The sequence below is a fragment of the Schistocerca nitens genome, chromosome 4, assembly GCF_023898315.1.
Source record: "Schistocerca nitens isolate TAMUIC-IGC-003100 chromosome 4, iqSchNite1.1, whole genome shotgun sequence".
NCBI classification, from domain to species: domain Eukaryota; kingdom Metazoa; phylum Arthropoda; class Insecta; order Orthoptera; family Acrididae; genus Schistocerca; species Schistocerca nitens.
In genome coordinates this window covers 399,081,772-399,102,500 of record NC_064617.1, presented here as the reverse complement: position 1 = coordinate 399,102,500, position 20,729 = coordinate 399,081,772, and the positions used below count along the sequence as shown (strand labels likewise).

Genomic DNA, 20,729 nt, shown 5'->3' with positions numbered 1-20,729 from the left:
CCACTGCAGAGCCGCACAGTTCCCCTTGATTCAGTGCAGAACACTCCACCAGGTGGCAGATGGTTCTTGTAGGTGTCCCTGTAGACTTTGGAATGGATGTGTCTCCGACGTATTGAATTACATCATCCGCTACTCGACGCTGTCGTGATGTTGAAAAAACAACTGCGCTAATGGCCCAAAACATTGTGGCTCCTGCTCACCGGGAGACGAACGCCGCTTGCTGGCGTTACCGACAAGTGACTTGGTAAGGAAAGTATATAAACAGAGCAGAGACGAATGGGAATCATTCTAGCGACGATGCGGCACGCAGATGGGGAAATCCAGTGACATAGAGATTTTGGCGAACGTCAGATTGCCAAATACAACTCTATTAGGCACAGTGTCATAGAGTTTGGATCGTGGATCAATCAAAACGCTCCATCTGATAAGAACAATCACATTTCTTGCTACACCAGGCCGATTGTTGTGTCCGGATAGGTTGTCATTCAGGCGGACACCTGTTCGAAACGTGCGCTTCACTGCATACACAGGCCGGTGGGGTCAATACCATGGTGTAGGGTCATTCACCTGGCCTTCCAAGGGACGGTGACGTTATTCGAAGACACCACAAGAGCTGTTGACTGTTTGAATATTACTACTGACAATCAGAATCTCTCAGCGATGGCGACAGTGATGGCGTCTACAGCAATATAACTGTTTGTATCACAAGACCGTAATAGTGCTACAGTGTTTTGAGGAGCAAGATAGCGAAATCAGGTTCATGTCTTCCCCACCAAATTCGCCTGATCTGAATCCGACGGAACACTTATGGCACGGTACAAGGCACCAGCTCCACGCCCACAAACCACCGTCCGTATAATTTGAGGGACTATGTGAGTTGTCCGTGATGTTTGGAGCCACGTACCTCTGGAATCCTGCAAGTTCGTAATGATTTTGGCCTCTCAGTACAGCTGGCTAGCAGTAAAGCATTCTTTCTAGATACTGGTCGATCTGCTTATCGGTGAACCATGGCTGTTACGTGATACACAGCGTTGATAGTATACCGCAGCAACCAGCCACAATTCGGTTTTGGTTTATTTTATTAGACTGGCCGACTTGTTTGACGTATACATTTTGGAAAGTGGTCAGTGAGAGCAGATCATCGGTCGTTTCCGTCTGAGCAACTTTTCCAAGTTCGTAGAGCATATCAGTCAATTATGATAGGAATCGATCGCTTAGCAGTGCTGAAATGCTTGCTATTTCTCATATTCACTGATACGAGGCTCTGAGCAAGTCGATCCCCCAGGGAGGCGCTTAGCACCAGAGCCCATTTTTTGTACTGGAGTGTCCGCAAATAAGGAACAGGCTGCAGGGCTGTCTTACGAGACTGTAGAGCGCCACACTGTCTGGGGTGTTTCCAGTGGCTGGACAGGCACTGGTACCGGTACAGAGTATCCTAGTTGGTGCATGTATTATTACAGCAGCAGCTTTGGAAAACGGTGTTGAGGGGGACGCAACAAGTGGTATGACCACACTGTCCTTAGTCCTCTTCGCGCTGTGGTTGTCCTTTCTGCGAAAGCTGTAACCCGTCGTATAGTGACAGATGTATCTTTCGAATGAATATCTTGCTGAGAAATTCACCGGAACCACGCCTTACCGAAAGCACCAGTTTTCCCAACGTGAATCCGAATCTGCTTATGTGCCGTCTTATCGGTCAGACAATGTTTTGTTATTCCCGCCTAAGGACATCACACACATCCATGTCCGAGGCAGGATTCGAACCTGCGACCGTAGAGGTGCGCGGTTTCAGAGTGAAGCGCCTAGAACCGCTCGGATACCCCGGCCAGCCTTACGTTTTAGAATGTCTCATAATATTTATTGTTGTTATATATTGTTGTGGTCTTCAGTCCTGAGACTGGTTTGATGCAGCTCTCCACGTTACTCTATCCTGTGCAAGCTTCTTCATCTCCCAATACCTACTGCAACCTACATCCTTCTGAATCTGTTTAGTGTATTCATCTCTTGGTTTCCCTCTACGATTTTTACCCTCCACGCTGCCCTCCAATACTAAATTGGTGATCCCTTGATGCCTCACAACATGTCCTACCAACCGATCCCTTCTTCCAGTCAAGTTGTGCCACAAACTTCTCTTCTCCCCAATCCTATTCAATACCTCCTCATTAGTTATATGATCTACCCATCTAATCTTCAGCATTCTTCTGTAGCACATTTCGAAAGCTTCTATTCTCTTCTTGTCAAAACTATTTATCGTCCATGTTTCACTTCCATACATGGCTACATTCCATACAAATACTTTCAGAAACGACTTCCTGACACTTAAATCTAATTCCCTCAGCATCACCCGACTTAATTCGACTACATTCCATTATCCTCGTTTTGCTTTTGTTGATGTTCATCTTATACCCTCCTTTCAAGACACTGTCCATTCCGTTCAACTGCTCTTCCAAGTCCTTTGCTGTCTCTGACAGAATTACAATGTCATCGGCGAACCTCAAAGTTTTTATTTCTTCTCCATGGATTTTAATACCTACTCCGAATCTTTCTTTTGTTTCCTTCAGTGCTTGCTCAGTATACAGATTGAATAACATCGGGGAGAGGCTACAACCCTGTCTAACTCCCTTCCCAACCACTGCTCCCCTTTTATGTCCCTCGACTCTTATAACTGCCATCTGGTTTCTGTACAAATTGTAAATAGCCTTTAGATCCCTGTATTTTACCCCTGCCACCTTCAGAATTTGATAGAGAGTATTCCAGTCAACATTCTCAAAAGTTTTCTGTAAGTCTACAAATGCTAGAAACGTAGGTTTGCCTTTCTTTAATGTATCTTCTAAGATAAGTCGTAGGGTCAGTATTGACTCACGTGTTCCAATATTTCTACGGAATCCAAACTGATCTTCCCCGAGGTCGAGTGGCTCTGAGCGCTATGGGACTTAACATCTGAGGTCATCAGTCGCCTAGAACTTAGAACTAGTTAAACCTAACTAACCTAAGGACATCACACACATCCATGCCCGAGGCAGGATTCGAACCTGCGACCGTAGCAGTCTCGCGGTTCCGGACTGAAGCGCCTAGAACCGCACGGTCACCGCTGCCGGTTCCCCAAGGTCGGCTTCTACCAGATTTTTTCATTCGTGTGTAAAGAATTCGCGTTAGTATTTTGCATCCGTGACTTATTAAACTGATTGTTCGGTAATTTTCATATCTGTCAGCACCTATATTCTTTGGGATTGCAATTATTATATTCTTCTTGAAGTCCGAGGGTATTTCACCTGTCTCATACATCGTGCTCACCAGATGGTAGAGGTTTGTTAGGACTGGCTCTCCCAAGGCCGTCAGTAGTTCCAATTAATGTTGTCTACTCCCGGGGCCTTGTTTCGACTCAGGTCTTTCAGTGCTCTGTCAAACTCTTCACGCAGTATCGTATCTCCCATTTCATCTTCATCTACATCCTCTTCCATTTCCATAATATTGTCCTCAAGTACATCGCCCTTGTATAAACCCTCTATATACTCCTTCCACCTTTCTGCCTTCCCTTCTTTACTTAGAACTGGGTTGCCATCTGAGCTCTTGATATTCATACAAGTGGTTCTCTTTTCTCCAAAGGTCTCTTTAATTTTCCTGTAGGCAGTATCTATCTTACCCCTAGTGAGATAAGCCTCAACATCCTTACATTTGTCCTCTAGCCATCCCTGCTTAGCCATTTTGCACTTCCTGTGAATCTCATTTTTGAGAAATTTGTATTCCTTTTTGCCTGCTTCATTTACTGCATTTTTATATTTTCTCCTTTCATCAATTAAATTCAGTATCTCTTCTGTTACCGAAGGAGTTCTACTAGCCCTTGTCTTTTTACCTACTTGATCCTCTGCTGCCCCCACCTTTTAGCAGTTTCTTCAGTTGTAATCTACAGTTCATAACCAATAGATTGTGGTCAGAGTCCACATCTGCCCCTGGAAATGTCTTACAATTTAAAACCTAGTTCCTAAATCTGTCTTACCATTATATAATCTATCTGAAACCTGTCAGTATCTCCAGGGTTCTTCCATGTATACAACCTTCTTTTATGATTCTTGAACCAAGTGTTAGCTATGAATAAGTTATGCGCTGTGCAAAATTCCACCAGACGGCTACCTTTTTCATTCCTTACCCCGATTCCATATTCACCTACTACGTTTCCTTCTCTCCCATTTCCTACTACCGAATTCCAGTTACCCATCACTATTAAATTTTCGTCTCCCTTCACTATCTGAATAATTTCTTTTATTTCGTCGTACATTTCTTCAATTTCTTCGTCATCTGCTGAGCTAGTTGGCATATAAACTTCTACTACTGTAGTAGGCGTGGGCTTCGTGTCTATCTTGGCCACAATAATGCGTTCACTATGATGTTTGTAGTAGCTTACCCGCACTCCTATTTTTTTTATTCATTATTAAAGCTACTCCTGCATTACCCCTATTTGATTTTGTATTTATAACCCTGTATTCGCCTGACCAAAAGTCTTGTTCCTCCTGCCACCGAACTTCACTAATTCCCACTATATCTAACTTTAACCTATCCATTTCCGTTTTTAAATTTTATAACCTACCTGCTCGATTAAGGGATCTGACATTCCGCGCTCCGATCTGTAGAACGCCAGTTTTCTTTATCCTGATAACGGCGTCCTCCTGAGTAGTCCCCGCCCGGAGATCCGAATGGGGGACTATTTTACCTCCAGAATATTTTACCCAAGAGGACGCCATCATCATTTAACCATACAGTAAAGCTGCATGCCCTCGGGAAAAATTACGGCTGTAGTTTCCCCTTGCTTTCAGCCGTTCGCAGTACCAGCACATCAAGGCCGTTTTGGTTAGTGTTACAAGGCCTGATCAGTCAGTCATCCAGACTGTTGCCACTGCAATTACTGAAAAGGCTGCTGCCCCTCTTCAGGAACCACACGTTTGTCTAGCCTCTCAACAGATACCACTCCGTTGTGGTTGCACCTACGGTACGGCTATCTGTATCGCTGAGGCATGCAAGCATCCCCGCCAACGGCAAAGTCCATGTTTCTTGGGAGGGGGAGTACATATTAAGGCACCAATTATCACATTATTTGTAATTATTCCCCAACACCATGTATATTGCTCTGTGCTTGATTTATGACTCACTTTTCATTAGAGCCACCCTTTTTTAATCAATTCAGTCATTTGCACACAGTTTATATTAATGTAAATGAGCCTATGGAGGTTTACAGATTACAAACGGCTATTAACATGATGAACAACAAACTCCAGTGACAAACGTTATACGAGAGATATTTAGCATTATGGAGACACTTGGTGTTGAGTTTTCGAGAAATTGGCTTAGACGAAGAATTGGGCAACACATAGTTTCCTCCAACAATATTTTTTTTTTTTTTTTGAGTTATCTCTCTTCTGACTTGTTTGCTGCGGCCCGTCACCAATTTCTCTCATGTGCCAACATTTTCGTCTCAAAGTAGCACTTATAACCTACGTCCTTAATTATTTGCTGGATGTATCCCCATCTCAGCCTTCCTCTACGGTTTTTACCCTCTACAGCTTCCTCTAGTATCGTGAAAGTCATTACGCGATGTTTTAACAGATATCCTAGCATCCTGTCCCTTCTTCTTGTCAGTGTTTCTCATATATTCCATTCCTCGCTGATTCTTTGGAGTACCTCCTCATTCCTTACCTTATGAGTCTACCCAATTTTCAATATTCTTCTGTAACACCACAACCCAGATGCTTGAGTTATCTTCTGTTCTGACTTCCCCACAGTCCATGTTTCACTACCATACAATTTTGTGCTCCAAAAGTACATTCTCAGAAATTTATTCCTCAAATATGATGTTAATATACTTCTCTTGACCAGGAGTGCCCTTTTTGACAGTGCTAGTTTGCTTTTTATGCCCTCCTTGCTCGTACGTCATGAATATTTTACTGCCCAGGTAGCAGAATTCCATTTCTTCATCTACTTCGTGATCACCAATGACCAAGTTTCTCGATGTTTTCATTTCTACTACTTCTCATTACTTTCGTTATTCTTCGATTTACTCTTAATCCATGTGCTGTACTCATTAGACCATTCATACCTTTGAGCAGATACTATAATCCTTCTACACTTTCTCCCGGGATAGCACTGTCATCAGAGAATTTTGTTATTGATATCATTTCATCGTTAATTTTAATTCCACTCTTGGACCTTTCTTAAATTTCCGACATTACTTCTTCGGTGTGTACACTGAAGAGTAGGGACGCAAAATTACATCCCTGTCCTACACCATTTTTAATCCGAGTACTTCGTTCTTAGTCTTCCAGTCTTATTGATCCCTCTTGCTTCTTGTACGTATTGTGTAATACCCGTCTTTCCCTATAGCTTACCCCTATATTTCTCCACATTTCAAAATGTTGCACAATTTTACACTATCGAACGCTTTTTCCAGGTCGACAAATACTATTTATGTTCAATCCTGTTTCTATTATCAATCGTAACGCCAGAACCGCCTCTCTGGTCCCTTTACCTTTCCTAAAGTCAAACTGATCGTCATCTAACAGATACTCAATTTCCTTTTTCATTCTTCTGTGTGTTATTCCTGTCAGCAACTTGTATGCACGAGCTGTTACGCTGATTGGATAATAATTCTTGCATTGCCGGCTCCAGATACCTTCGGAATCATGTGGATGATATTTTTCCGAAATTCTGATGGTATATCGCCAGTCTCATACATTCTACACATCAACGTGAGTATTTATTTTGTTGCCACATTCACCAATAAAATTCCGATGACCTGTAATCTGTCCCATCTGCCTTATTTGATCTTAAGTCTTCCAAAGATATTTCAAATTTTCATTCTAATACTGGATCACATATCTCTTTCCTATCATTCCTTGTTTCTTCTTCTATCATGTCAACATTCAAGTCCTCCCCCTCATAAAAGCCACAAATATACTCTTTCCACCAATTTGCTCTCTCCTCTGCTGTTAGCAGTGGAATTCCCATTGAACTCTTAATGATACAGCTCCTGCTTTTAATTTCGCCGAATGCTGTTTTGACTTTTTTATACGCTGAGTCGGTCCTTTCTTCTTCTTCGATTCTTTCTCAATTTTAATGCAACCATTTCGCATTAGATTCCCCGCACTTCCTATTTGTTTGATTCCTAAGTGTCTTGTATTTCCGTGTTTCCGAATTTCCATGAACATTTTTGTACTTCCTTCGTCTGTCGATCAACTGAAGTATTTCTTCTGTTACCCATTGTTTCTTCGTAGTTACCTTCCTCGCACCTACGTTTTCTTTGAAACTTGAGTGACTGCTTTCTTCGGAGATGTCCAGTCTTCTTCAATTGAATTGCCTGCTGAGCCATTCAGTTCCCCAGTATCTGTAGCCTCAGAGAACTTCAAGCGTATCTCTTCATTCCCTAGAATTTCCTCATCCTACCTCTTTGCACACTGAGTGTCCCTTACTAGTGTCTTAAACTTCATCCTCCTCTTCATTACTAAATTGTGATCTGTGTTTATATCTGCTCCTGGGTAAGCACTATAATCCAATATCTGTTTTCAGAATCTCTGCCTGACCATGACGTAATATAACTGAAATCTTCCGCGTCTCCCGACCTTTGCTAAGTATGTTTCCTCCTGTCGAGATTCTTGAACAGAGAATTCGTTGTTAATGGCGGAAATTTGTTGAAGAAGTCAATTAGTCTTTCTCCTTTGTGATTCCTACTACCAAATCCATATTCTCCTGTAACACTTTCGTCTGCTTCTTCCCCTGCAACCACATTCCAATCTCCCATGACTCTTATTTTTCCATCTCCATTTACGTACTGAATTGGCCGTGCGGTTCTGGCGCTGCAGTCCGGAACCGCGGGACTGCTACGGTCGCAGGTTCGAATCCTGCCTCGGGCATGGGTGTGTGTGCTGTCCTTAGGTTAGTTAGGTTTAAGTAGTTCTAAGTTCTAGGGGACTTATGACCTAAGATGTTGGGTCCCATAGTGCTCAGAGCCATTTGAACCATTTTTTTTACGTACTGAATTACTCATTCAATATCCTCACGCAGTTTCTTTATCTCTGTTCACAGTAACTCATTCTCTGCCCTACCTGCGTACTCAAAACGAATCTCACTCCCGTTATACCATTTTCTTCTGTTTCTGATATAACCCGATCCTCATCCGACCAGAAATCCTTTTCTTTTTTCCATTTCACTTCAGTGACCGCAGTTATATCTAGAGTGAGCCTTAGCATTTCTATTTTCAGATTTCCTAGCTTCTCTACCATGTTCAAAATTCAGATATCCCACTCCTCGATTCGTAGAACGTTATCCTTTCGTTGCTATTCAGTTTTTTCCTCATGGTCACCTACCCCTAGGCAGTTCTCTTCCGGAGATCTGGATGGGAGATTAGTCCGGAATCTTTTCCGATGAAGAGATCATCGTGACACTTTTTCAGTTACAGACTACATGTCTTGTGGATATACTTAATGTGTCTTTAATGTAGTAGTTTCCATTGCCTTCTGCATCCTCATGTCGCTGATAATTGTTAATTCTTCCGCCTTTTAGGGGTAGTTTCCCACACAAAGTACAAGGGAGTGTCCTGAACCACTGTACGTTCCTCCGCTATCTTTAACAAGGCCGCTGGCAGAACCGGTGTGACTTCTTATGCCGGAAGTTTTCGACCCCAGGGCTAATTATTTTTATTCTAAATTTAAGCAGTAGTGTGGTTCGAGCCCGAGACCGCGAAGGTTTGGTTACTAGTAATAGACACTACCCCTAGACCTCCACCAAACGTCTCGTGAAGTGACGATGCCGAGGAAATCAGAGAAATTAGAGCGAATATAGAGTTTCGTCGACAGTGGTTCTTCACAAGCACTATTCGAGAATGGAACAGCGAAGGAAGAAACTGAGTATCCCCAGTAGTAACCTCCGTCACACGCCGTAGGGTGACTTGCAGGGTACAGATGTAGCTGTAGCTGTCCTGTTTGTGACACCTCAGTGTGAACGCAGTTTGGAGACTTTCTCAGAAGAAATGAAAACTTCATGACGAGCCGTAACTCTACAGATTTCAAAGGTGCTTCTCCATCGGTCACCTCACGGTCAATCTGAAACTAAAAATATTTGTACGTACAGAATTCGTGTGATGTTTGCAGAGGTTTCAAGCTTTAATTTTCCAGTTCCAAACGGAGGAAACCGATGTAAAAAGTAGTAATAAATACAGAATGCATAGGAATGTTTGTAGAGATATATTACAAGATATAAAGATTTCATTTTTCACTTCTAAATGGAAGAAACCAAAGTAAGAAACGTTCCACACCACCTTCCCCCCTTACCCTTGTATACAACATTCTCAGCGCACTACTTGCTTTAATTTTGAATTTTAATCTTCACCAGGAGAAAGTAGCACCAGGCAAGTCCAATTGCATTCTTCCTGACATACTGAAGAGCAGTATCACGAAATCTAACCTGTCAATCGATCATCATGAGAAAACTTAGCAATTTCTCCAATGGCGACAACCGTTAGAATCTACTAAAAATTGGATCGGCTTTTTCTTCTTCTTTACAGAGGCGCCTTGATACAGAAAAGTCTTCCACATCGGTTGGCTTTTGGACACAATGGGAAACCTCTGAGGAATACTGCTTTCAATGTCCCACCTGGCAGAGCTTGACCGTCGTTTTTCTCAGTAATCGGCAGGACATCTATTCTCTGACATGGAAGGCCTGCTGAGGACGAATCATTCCGAGGTCACAAAAGTCCAGGATGCAGCTGTCTCGCCCCATTCTCATTGTTCGACATCGGCATGGGGCGTTCAGAAAACGCCAACAAATACTGCATTTGGCTCCAGGCACTTGCCGCTTTGGGTCTCGTTACAGTTTTGCAGTTTATTACCTTTGACGAAGACGCGTACTGACGCCCGCTATAGAGCACCACCATTATAACACGACACAAGCAACTGTTTTCGGCTGGAACGTCGTACCAACCTGCTGGATTTTGCAAATACCTACGACATCGCCATGTGGTAAGAAGACATCGCCTCAGCCCCGCCCCCCTCCCCAATCTCCCTTTGTCGCCTCGACGGAACTCTCGCTGCTTCATTTAGATCTCTGATCTCTTTGGTTTATCGCGAAAGCTTTTCCCGAACGTTATCTGCAATGTACGTGTTAAATTTAGCTTCTGGAGCAGGGGTTCACAAACTTTTCCTCTAACGGAAAAGTTTGAGCATCCTGGTTTTTTATTTTGAAGGTTAATAAAATTAATAAAATTTTGAAATAAGAAAAAAATTTGTTTTATTCAGTGTTTACTTCAGTTTTAAATTAACACTAATAACACAGGTATCATAATAGATCTTTTTAAAAAATAAGAAAAAGTATCGAAAAATTCGCCATATTATTGATAGTTTTTCGCGGAGCACTTACTCGCCACCCATGGAATACCCTGCTCTGGAGTAACGGCACGTCTTCCGCCATTTTACTAACAACAGCTATTGTCCTTTAAGTAACAGTATTGTGTTTGTGGTTGCCCGGAGCGAATTCTGGGCTGCAACCGTATTTACATGAAGGCTCTTCTAGGCAAGTTAAATTATTTCGATTCTAATATATGCATATTTTAATAATAATCTTTTTCTTTGTATGTTGTAATCCCTGCCTATCTCATAGGCCTTTTTTAAAATTTTATTAAGTTAGTTTAGAGGCGTTTGTATGACGCGGTCAAGAGTAAGACCGGAAATCATAATCAACTGAAGACGTGCACGGAAAAACGGGCTAACCAAATGGTTCTGAGCACTATGGGACTTAACATCTGTGGTCATCAGTCCCATAGACTTAGAACTACTTAAACCTAACTAACCTAAGGACATCACACACATCCATGCCCGAGGCAGGATTCGAACCTGCGACCGTAGTAGTCGCGCGGTTCCGGACTGAGCGCCTGAACCGCTAGACCACCGCGACCGGCACGGGCTAACCCTCAAATGTAGAAAACTTAGAGATAAATGTTGCCATCTGTTACTGAATATTGGAACTATCAAAATTTTAGTTCCCACACCCAACAACAGATGGCAACATTTATGTCTAAGTTTTCTACATTCGAGGGTTAGCCCGTTTTTCCGCGCATGTCTTCAATTTTCCCACGGACAGCGCATCGGAGTGACTGCACACCAAGCATAAAGCTGTGAAATAAATACAATCTTCATCCTCATCGTTACAAGAATAACCAACAACTCTTCACGAATAGGATGGCGATAACACTCGTGATTAACGTAAATTTTACACTATGTGATCAAAAGTATCCGGACACCTATTAGTGGACATTAATATGTGGTGTATTCACTCGTCCCCCTTATGGCGTCTTGAACTCTGCTGGGGACACTTTCAGCGTACCTCAATGCTTGCGGAGGAACAGGAGCCCATTCTTCCTCAAGAACCAAAACCAGACAAAGTAGTGATGTTGGAAGCTGGGGTCTTGAGAGAAGTCGACGTTCTGACTCATCCCAAAGGTATTCCATTAGATTCAAGTCGGTATTCTGGGCAGGCCATTCCATTTCAGGAATGTTATCGTTCACAAACCATTTCCTCACAGTTTCTCCATTATGACAGGGTGCATTGTCACGCTGGCAGAATCACCATCTCCGAACTGTTGTTCTGCAGCACACAGTACACAGTGCTGCAAAACTCGCTCACGTCGTTCCGAATCTAGCGTTTCCTTGAGCGTAATAAGGTGATCTTCCCCCATGAACCATGGACCTTGCCGTTGGTGGGGAGGTTTGCGTGCCTCAGCGATACAGATGGCCGTACCGTAGGTGCAACCACAACGGAGGGGTATCTGTTGAGAGGCCAGACAAACATGTGGTTCCTGAAAGGGGGCAGCAGCCTTTTCAGTAGTTGCAGGGGCAACTGTCTGGATGATTGACTGATCTGGCCTTGTAACATTAACCAAAACGGCCTTGCTGTGCTGGTACTGCGAACGGCTGAAAGCAAGGGGAAACTACAGCCGTAATTTTTCCCGACGACATGCAGCTTTACTGTTTGATTAAATGATGATGGCGTCCTCTTGGGTAAAATATTCCGGAGGTAAAATAGTCCCCCATTCGGATCTCCGGGCGGCGACTACTCAGGAGGACGTCGTTATCAGGAGAAAGAAAACTGGCATTCTACGGATCGGAGCGTGGAATGTCAGATCCCTTAATCGGGCAGGTAGGTTAGAAAATTTAAAAAGGGAAATGAATAGGTTAAAGTTAGATATAGTGGGAATTAGTGAAGTTCGGTGGCAGGAGGAACAAGACTTTTGGTCAGGTGATTACAGGGTTATAAATACAAGATCAAATAGGGGTAATGCAGGAGTAGGTTTAATAATGAATAAAAAAAATAGCAGTGCGGGTTAGCTACTACAAACAGCATAGTGAACGCATTATTGTGGCCAAGATAGACACAAAGCCCATGCCTACTACAGTAGTACAAGTTTATATGCCAACTAGCTCTGCAGATGATGAAGAAATTGATGAAATGTATGACGAGATAAAAGAAATTATTCAGGTAGTGAAGGGAGACGAAAATTTAATAGTCATGGGTGACTGGAATTCGTCAGTAGGAAAAGGGAGAGAAGGAAACATAGTAGGTGAATATGGATTGGGGGGAAGAAATGAAAGAGGAAGCCGCCTTGTAGAATTTTGCACAGAGCATAACTTAATCATAGCTAACACTTGGATCTAGAATCAGAAAAGAAGGTTGTATACCTGGAAGAATCCTGGAGATACTAAAAGGTATCAGATAGATTATACACTCCTGGAAATTGAAATAAGAACACCGTGAATTCATTGTCCCAGGAAGGGGAAACTTTATTGACACATTCCTGGGGTCATCACACTGACAGAACCACAGGCACATAGACACAGGCAACAGAGCATGCACAATGTCGGCACTAGTACAGTGTATATCCACCTTTCGCAGCAATGCAGGCTGCTATTCTCCCATGGAGACGACCGTAGAGATGCTGGATGTAGTCCTGTGGAACGGCTTGCCATGCCATTTCCACCTGGCGCCTCAGTTGGACCAGCGTTCGTGCTGGACGTGCAGACCGCGTGAGACGACGCTTCATCCAGTCCCAAACATGCTCAATGGGGGACAGATCCGGAGATCTTGCTGGCCAGGGTAGTGGACTTACACCTTCTAGAGCACGTTGGGTGGCACGGGATACATGCGGACGTGCATTGTCCTGTTGGAACAGCAAGTTCCCTTGCCGGTCTAGGAATGGTAGAACGATGGGTTCGATGACGGTTTGGATGTACCGTGCACTATTCAGTGTCCCCTCGACGATCACCAGTGGTGTACGGCCAGTGTAGGAGATCGCTCCCCACACCATGATGCCGGGTGTTGGCCCTGTGTGCCTCGGTCGTATGCAGTCCTGATTGTGGCGCTCACCTGCACGGCGCCAAACACGCATACGACCATCATTGGCACCAAGGCAGAAGCGACTCTCATCACTGAAGACGACACGTCTCCATTCGTCCCTCCATTCACGCCTGTCGCGACACCACTGGAGGCGTGCTGCACGATGTTGGGGCGTGAGCGGAAGACGGCCTAACGGTGTGCGGGACCGTAGCCCAGCTTCGTGGAGACGGTTGCGAATGGTCCTCGCCGATACCCCAGGAGCAACAGTGTCCCTAATTTGCTGGGAAGTGGCGGTGCGGTCCCCTACGGCACTGCGTAGGATCCTACGGTCTTGGCGTGCATCCGTGCGTCGCTGCGGTCCGGTCCGGTCCCAGGTCGACGGGCACGTGCACCTTCCGCCGACCACTGGCGACAACATCGATGTACTGTGGAGACCTCACGCCCCACGTGTTGAGCAATTCGGCGGTACGTCCACCCGGCCTCCCGCATGCCCACTATACGCCCTCGCTCAAAGTCCGTCAGCTGCACATACGGTTCACGTCCACGCTGTCGCGGCATGCTACCAGTGTTAAAGACTGCGATGGAGCTCCGTATGCCACGGCAAACTGGCTGACACTGACGGCGGCGGTGCACAAATGCTGCGCAGCTAGCGCCATTCGACGGCCAACACCGCGGTTCCTGGTGTGTCCGCTGTGCCGTGCGTGTGATCATTGCTTGTACAGCCCTCTCGCAGTGTCCGGAGCAAGTATGGTGGGTCTGACACACCGGTGTCAATGTGTTCTTTTTTCCATTTCCAGGAGTGTATAATGGTAAGAGAGAGATTTAGAAACCGGGTTTTAAATTGTAAGACATTTCCACGGGCAGATGTGGATTCTGACCACAATCTATTGGTTATGAACTGCAGATTGAAACTGAAGAAACTGCAAAAAGGTGGGAATTTAAGGAGATGGGACCTGGATAAACTCAAAGAACCAGAGGTTGTAGAGAGTTTCAGGGAGAGCATAAGGGAACAATTGACAGGAATGGGGGAAAGAAATACAGTAGAAGAAGAATGGGTAGCTCTGAGGTATGAGGTAGTGAAGGCAGCAGAGAATCAATTAGGTAAAAAGACGAGGGCTAATAGAAATCCTTGGGTAACAGAATAAATAATGAATTTAATTGATGAAAGGAGAAAATATAAAAATGCAGTAAATGAAGCAGGCAAAAAGGAATACAAACGTCTCAAAAATGAGATCGACAGGAAGTGCAAAATGGCTAAGCAGGGATGGCTAGAGGACAAATGTAAGGATGTAGAGGCTTGTCTCACTTGGGGTAAGATAGATACTGCCTACAGGAAAATTAAAGAGACCTTTGGAGAGAAGAGAACCATTTGTATGAATATCAAGAGCTCAGATGGCAACCCAGTTCTAAGCAAAGAAGGGAAGGCAGAAAGGTGGAAGGAGTATATAGAGGGTTTATACAAGGGCGATGTACTTGAGGACAATATTATGGAAATGGAAGAAGATGTAGATGAAGATGAAATGGGACATAAGACACTGCGTGAAGAGTTTGATTGGGCACTGAAAGACCTGAGTCTAAACAAGGCCCCGGGAGTAGACAACATTCCATTAGAACTACTGATGGCCTTGGGAGAGCCATTCATCACAAAACTCTACCATCTGGTGAGCAAGATGTATGAGACAGGCAAAATACCCACAGACTTCAAGAAGAATATAATAATTCCAATCCCAAAGAAAGCAGGTGTTGACAGATGTGAAAATTACCGAACTATCAGTTTAATAAGTCACAGCTGCAAAATACTAACGCGAATTCTTTACAGACGAATGGAAAAAGTGGTAGAAGCGGACCTCGGGGAAGATCAGTTTGGATTCCGTAGAAATGTTGGAACACGTGAGGCAATACTAACCTTACGACTTATCTTAGAAGAAAGTTAAGAAAAGGCAAACCTACGTTTCTAGCATTTGTAGACTTAGAGAATGCTTTTGACAACGTTAACTGGAATACTCTCTTTCAAATTCTGAAGGTGGCGGGGGTAAAATACAAGGAGCGAAAGGGTATTTACAATTTGTACAGAAACCAGATGGCAGTTATAAGAGTCGAGGGGCATGAAAGGGAAGCAGTGGTTGGGAAGGGAGTGAGACAGGGTTGTAGCGTATACCCGATGTTATTCAATCTGTATATTGAGCACGCAGTAATGGAAACAAAAGAAAAATTGGAGTAGGTATTAAAATTCATGGAGAAGAAGTAAAAACTTTGAGGTTCGCCGATGACATTGTAATTCTGTCAGAGACGGCAAAGGACTTGGAAGAGCAGTTGAACGGAATGGACAGTGTCTTGAAAGGAGGATATAAGATGAACATCAACAAAGGCAAAACGAGGATAATGGAATGTAGTCAAATTAAATCGGGTGATGCTGAGGGGATTAGATTAGGAAATGAGACACTTAAAGTAGTAAAGGAGTTCTGCTATTTGGGGAGTAAAATGGTCGAAGGAGGGAGGATATAAAATGTAGACTGGCAATGGCAAGGAAATCTTTTCTGAAGAAGAGAAATTTGTTAACATCGAGTATAGATTTAAGTGTCAGGAAGTCGTTTCTGAAAGTATTTGTATGGAGTGTAGCCATGTATGGAAGTGAAACATGGACGATAACCAGTTTGGACAAGAAGAGAATAGAAGCTTTCGAAATGTGGTGCTACAGAAGAATGCTGAAGATAAGGTGGGTAGATCACGTAACTAATGAGGAGGTATTGAATAGGATTGGGGAGAAGAGAAGTTTGTGGCACAACTTGACTATAAGAAGGGATCGGTTGGTAGGACATGTTTTGAGGCATTAAGGGATCACAAATTTAGCATTGGAGGGCAGCGTGGAGGGTAAAAATCGTAGAGGGAGACCAAGAGATCAATACACTAAGCAGATTCAGAAGGATGAAAGTTGCAGTAGGTACTGGGAGATGAAGAAGCTTGCACAGGATAGAGTAGCATGGAGAGCTGCATCAAACCAGTCTCAGGACTGAGGACCACAACAACAACAACAATAAGGTGATCACACTCTAATCACGAAAAGCAACACCATGCCATAAAGCCAACACCTCCGTACTTCACTGTTGGTACTACACACGATAACAGACAAAGTTCTCTGGGCATTCGCCAATCCCAAACCCTCTCATCGGATTGCCACAGGGTACAGCGTGGTTCACCTGTCCAAATCACTCGTTTCCAGTCATCCACTGCACAGTGGCGTCGCTGCCTTTACACCACTTCAGGCGTCGCTTAAAATTGACGTCAGAAATGCGTGGTAGTGGTCGAGCATTGTACCCCATTCTTTTTAACAATCTTTGAGCTAACTGGACTGTTGCTACCTCTTTCGAAGGCAAGAGTGGTTCCTTCACGCGATTTTTACATATACTCATGCTCATAAATTAAGGATAATGCTGATACAGGGTGAAACAACACTTTGGTGCGCGGTTTGCGGGTTTAAATCCTTTGGGTATGACCGTGCGGTGCATTTGACCTGCGGTCGTCGCACGGTGGCGCTGGCAGCAGTCCACATACGCAGAGGAGTGTTGGTGCATGTCAGAGTACGGTGCAGCGAGTAAGTGTGCGGACGTTTTCAGACGTGCCAATGGTGACTGTGTATGAAAATGGCTCAAAGAACACATATTGATGAGGTTATGAGGGGTAGAATACTAGGGCGACTGGAGGCAGGTCAAACACAGTGGGTCGTAGCACGGGCCCTCCGTATGCCACAAAGTGTGATCTCAAGATTATGGCAACTTTTCCAGCAGATAGAAAACGTGTCCAGGCGCTACAGTACGGGACATCCACAGTGTACAACACCACCAGAAGACCAATATCTCATAATAAGAACCAGCAGACGGCCACGGAGTACTGCGGGTAGCCTTGCTCGGGACCTTACCGCATCCAGTGGAACAGTTGTCTCCAGACACACCGTATACAGACGACTAAACAGACATGGTTTATTCACCCGGAGACCTGAAAAATGCATTCCACTGACCCCTGATCAGAGGAGAGCCTGTAAAGCCTGGTGTCAAGAACACAGTACATGGTCATTGGAACAGTGGTCCCATGTTATGTTCACGAACGAGACCAGGTCCAGTCTGAACAGTGATTATCGACGGATTTTCATCTGGCATGTTCCAGGAGGCAGATACCAACCCCATAATGTCCCTGAAAGGGACCTGTATGGAGGTCGTGGTTTGATGGTGTAGGGTGGGATTATGACTGGTGCACGTACACCCCTGCATGTCTTTGACTGTAACAGGTCAGGTGTATCGGGAGGTCACTTTGCACCAGTATGTCCACCTTTTCAGGGGTGCAGTGGGTCTCACCTTCCTCCTGATGGATGATAACGCACGGCCCCACCGAGCTGCCATCGTGGAGGAGTACCTTGAAACAGAAGATATCAGGCGAATGGAATGTCCTACCTTTTCTCCAGACCTAAAGGCCATGGAGCACGTATGAGATGCTCTCGGCCGATATATCGTTGCACGCCTTTAAACCCCTAGGACACTTCAGGAGCTCCGACAGGCACTAGTGCAAGAAAGGGAGGCTATACCCCAGCAGCAGCTCGACCGCCCGATCCAGAGTATGCCAACCCGTTCTGCAGCCTGTGTATGTGTGTATAGTGATCATAGTCCGCGACTCGTGGTCGTGCGGTAGCGTTCTCGCTTCCCACGCCCGGGTTCCCGGGTTCGATTCCCGGCGGGGTCAGGGATTTTCTCTGCCTCGTGATGACTGGGTGTTGTGTGCTGTCCTTAGGTTAGTTAGGTTTAAGTAGTTCTAAGTTCTAGGGGATTGATGACCATAGATGTTAAGTCCCATAGTGCTCAGAGCCAGATTCCACTATAGTGATCATATCCCATATTGATGTTGGGGTACATGCGCAGGAAACAGTGGCGATTTGTAGCACATGTGTTTCGTTTTCTCAACTTATCACCAATACCATGGACGTAAAGATCTTTGTCGTGTGTGTTCCCTATGTGCCTATACAATTAGCGCCAGTTTTGTGTAGTCCCACGTTGTGTGGCACTACATTCTGCAATTATCCTTAATTTATGAGCATGAGCGTAGTTAAAAGCCAGAATAACCGCCTTTTGCAATGTGGACTGCTGAGACACGCGCAGGAACAGAGTCAGTGATGTTCTGGAACGTACTGAAAGGGATATGGAGCCATGCCAACTGCAGTGCCACTTCCAGCTGCTCTAGGTTTCTCGGTTAATGATCCATGGCGCCAGTAGACCCAACGAGATCGTCCTATCGAGGGATAGGGTTAAATTCGGGGAGTTTAGTGGCGAGGGGAGAGCGATAAACTCATCGTGGTGCTCCTCGAACTACACTTGTACACGTGGGGTCTGAGACAGGCTGCAATGTCCTGCTAATAGATGCCATCGTGCTCAGGAAAAAGAAACTGAATGTAGAGGAGTACACGGTCCCTAAGGATAGGTACGTACTTGTGTTGATCCAGTGGTGTCTTCCAGAATGACGAGGCCATCCGGGGAATGTCACGAAAATATTCCCTAGATCATAACGGTCCCTTCTCAGGGCTGGACCCCTTCGAAGATTGATGCAGGGTCACTGGTTTCAGATATTTGGATCTGGTGATGCATAAAACGTGATTCATCTGCAACGACCACTTGTCACCACTCAGCAGACGTCCAGTAGCGGCAGTGGCGTACAAATTCAATCTTTCGTCGCCGATAAAAAGCAGTTAGCATGGGTGCACGAAGTAGGCAACTGCCACACAGCAACTTTCGCTGGACAGTGATTGAGGGGATACTGTTGGTAGCCCCTTGGTTCATCTGGGTGACCAGTTGTTCAACAGTTGCACATCTAGAATGAGATTTTCACTCTGCAGAGGAGTGGGCGCTGATATGAAACTTCTTGGCAGATTAAAACTGTTTGCCGGACCATGACTCGAATTCGGGACCTTTGCCTTTCGCGGGCAGGTGCTCTACCAACTGAGCTACCCAAGCGCTACTCAAGCTGTGAGGACGGGGCGTGAGTCATGCTTGGGTTGCTCACTTGGTAGAGCACTTGCCCGCGAAAGGCAAAGGTCCCGAGATCGAGTCTCGGTCCGGCAGACAGTTTTAATGAGCCAGGAAGTTTCAGTTGCACATCTGTTCACCCACACACGTCTCTATAGCCATTGTTCATCCCTGTCATCTATGGCCTGTGGTCCAACGCAGTTGCCTAGGCTCTGGGATTGGATGATGCCACTTTGCCATGCATGGTATACTTTAGCCACGGCGGCACGCAAACAGTTTATAAACTTAATAGTATCGAAAATGTTGCACCCTTGGCCCGAAAGCCAATGATCATGTACTTTTGGACGTCAGACGAATCGCTCCGTTTCCACAGTGTTTTCACCGTCCTCCAGACGCGCTAGTGCTGCCACCTGCCGTCTGTGAGTAGTTATTCCACGTAGATGTCGAACGTAGACGGTGATCACATTAATGTGAGTAGACCGTGTATAACCATCCTCTACTATGGCCGGCCATCCCGTCCTTTACTGGTACTGAGTTAGCTGTGCTTGTTCCTTAGCAGTACCATTTCAATGTCACATCACCAACAGCTGACTTGAGCGGGTGTAAAAGGGTTGAATAGTCCCTGATAGAGTTGTTTCTCAGGTGGCATCCAGTGCCTAGTCCACGGTCGAGGTCACTGAGTTCATCTGACCCACCCAGTCCGCCGTTGCTGCTTCTCTACTGACAACACAACACGGCCCGTCCCCATTTATACCAGCGGGACCGCGTCTCGCGACATCTAGTGGCCATTTCCGCATTACATAGAGGTTCCCCGGTACTTTCGATGAGATAGTGTACATCGACAGCCCTACGTGCAATTGAGACGACGAGCTTGGTGTCCGTGTAATTACCAGCGCACTGGTGTGGTGTGTCCACAGTCGTACGGAGGGGGCAGCACGACGAGTGGAGGCTGCTCGCCGCCCGAGTCGCGCGCCGGGGGCTCCATCTACGAGAACTACTACCAGTACGCTGACATCGAGGACGAAGAGGAGGAGGAGGAGGAGGAGGAGGACGGGGTGGGCGGGCGCAGCGAGGAGGCGCTCGAGCTGCAGCCGCTGAGCCGCGCCGCTACCTGCGCCTCGGTGCTGGCCGCCGGCTCCGCCTCCGCCTCCGCGTCGGCCGACTCGGCCAGCGTGCGCGGCGCGGGGGCGGGCTGCGACGGCGCGCGCCACCACCAGCACCACCAGCAGCACCAGCGGCCGCGGCCCGGCCGCCTGCGCAGGGTGCCCACAGTACTCAGCGCCACAGACCGCCGCCGCTCCACGGTGAGTGGGCCCCCCCGTCCCGCTGCAGAACACGCCGCCACCTCCACCCTGTGCC

At 45.7% G+C, this 20,729-nt stretch overlaps 1 protein-coding gene across 1 annotated transcript in view; it reads left to right on the top strand.

The window, feature by feature from the left end:
- The window catches only part of LOC126252336 (transmembrane protein 117-like), a 559,109-nt gene that overhangs the window by 247,295 nt on the left and 291,085 nt on the right, over positions 1-20,729 (top strand). The window contains exon 3 of the mRNA XM_049953223.1: positions 20,288-20,674. Coding sequence (XP_049809180.1) covers positions 20,288-20,674 — 387 coding nt within the window. The remainder of the gene's footprint in view (positions 1-20,287; positions 20,675-20,729) is intronic.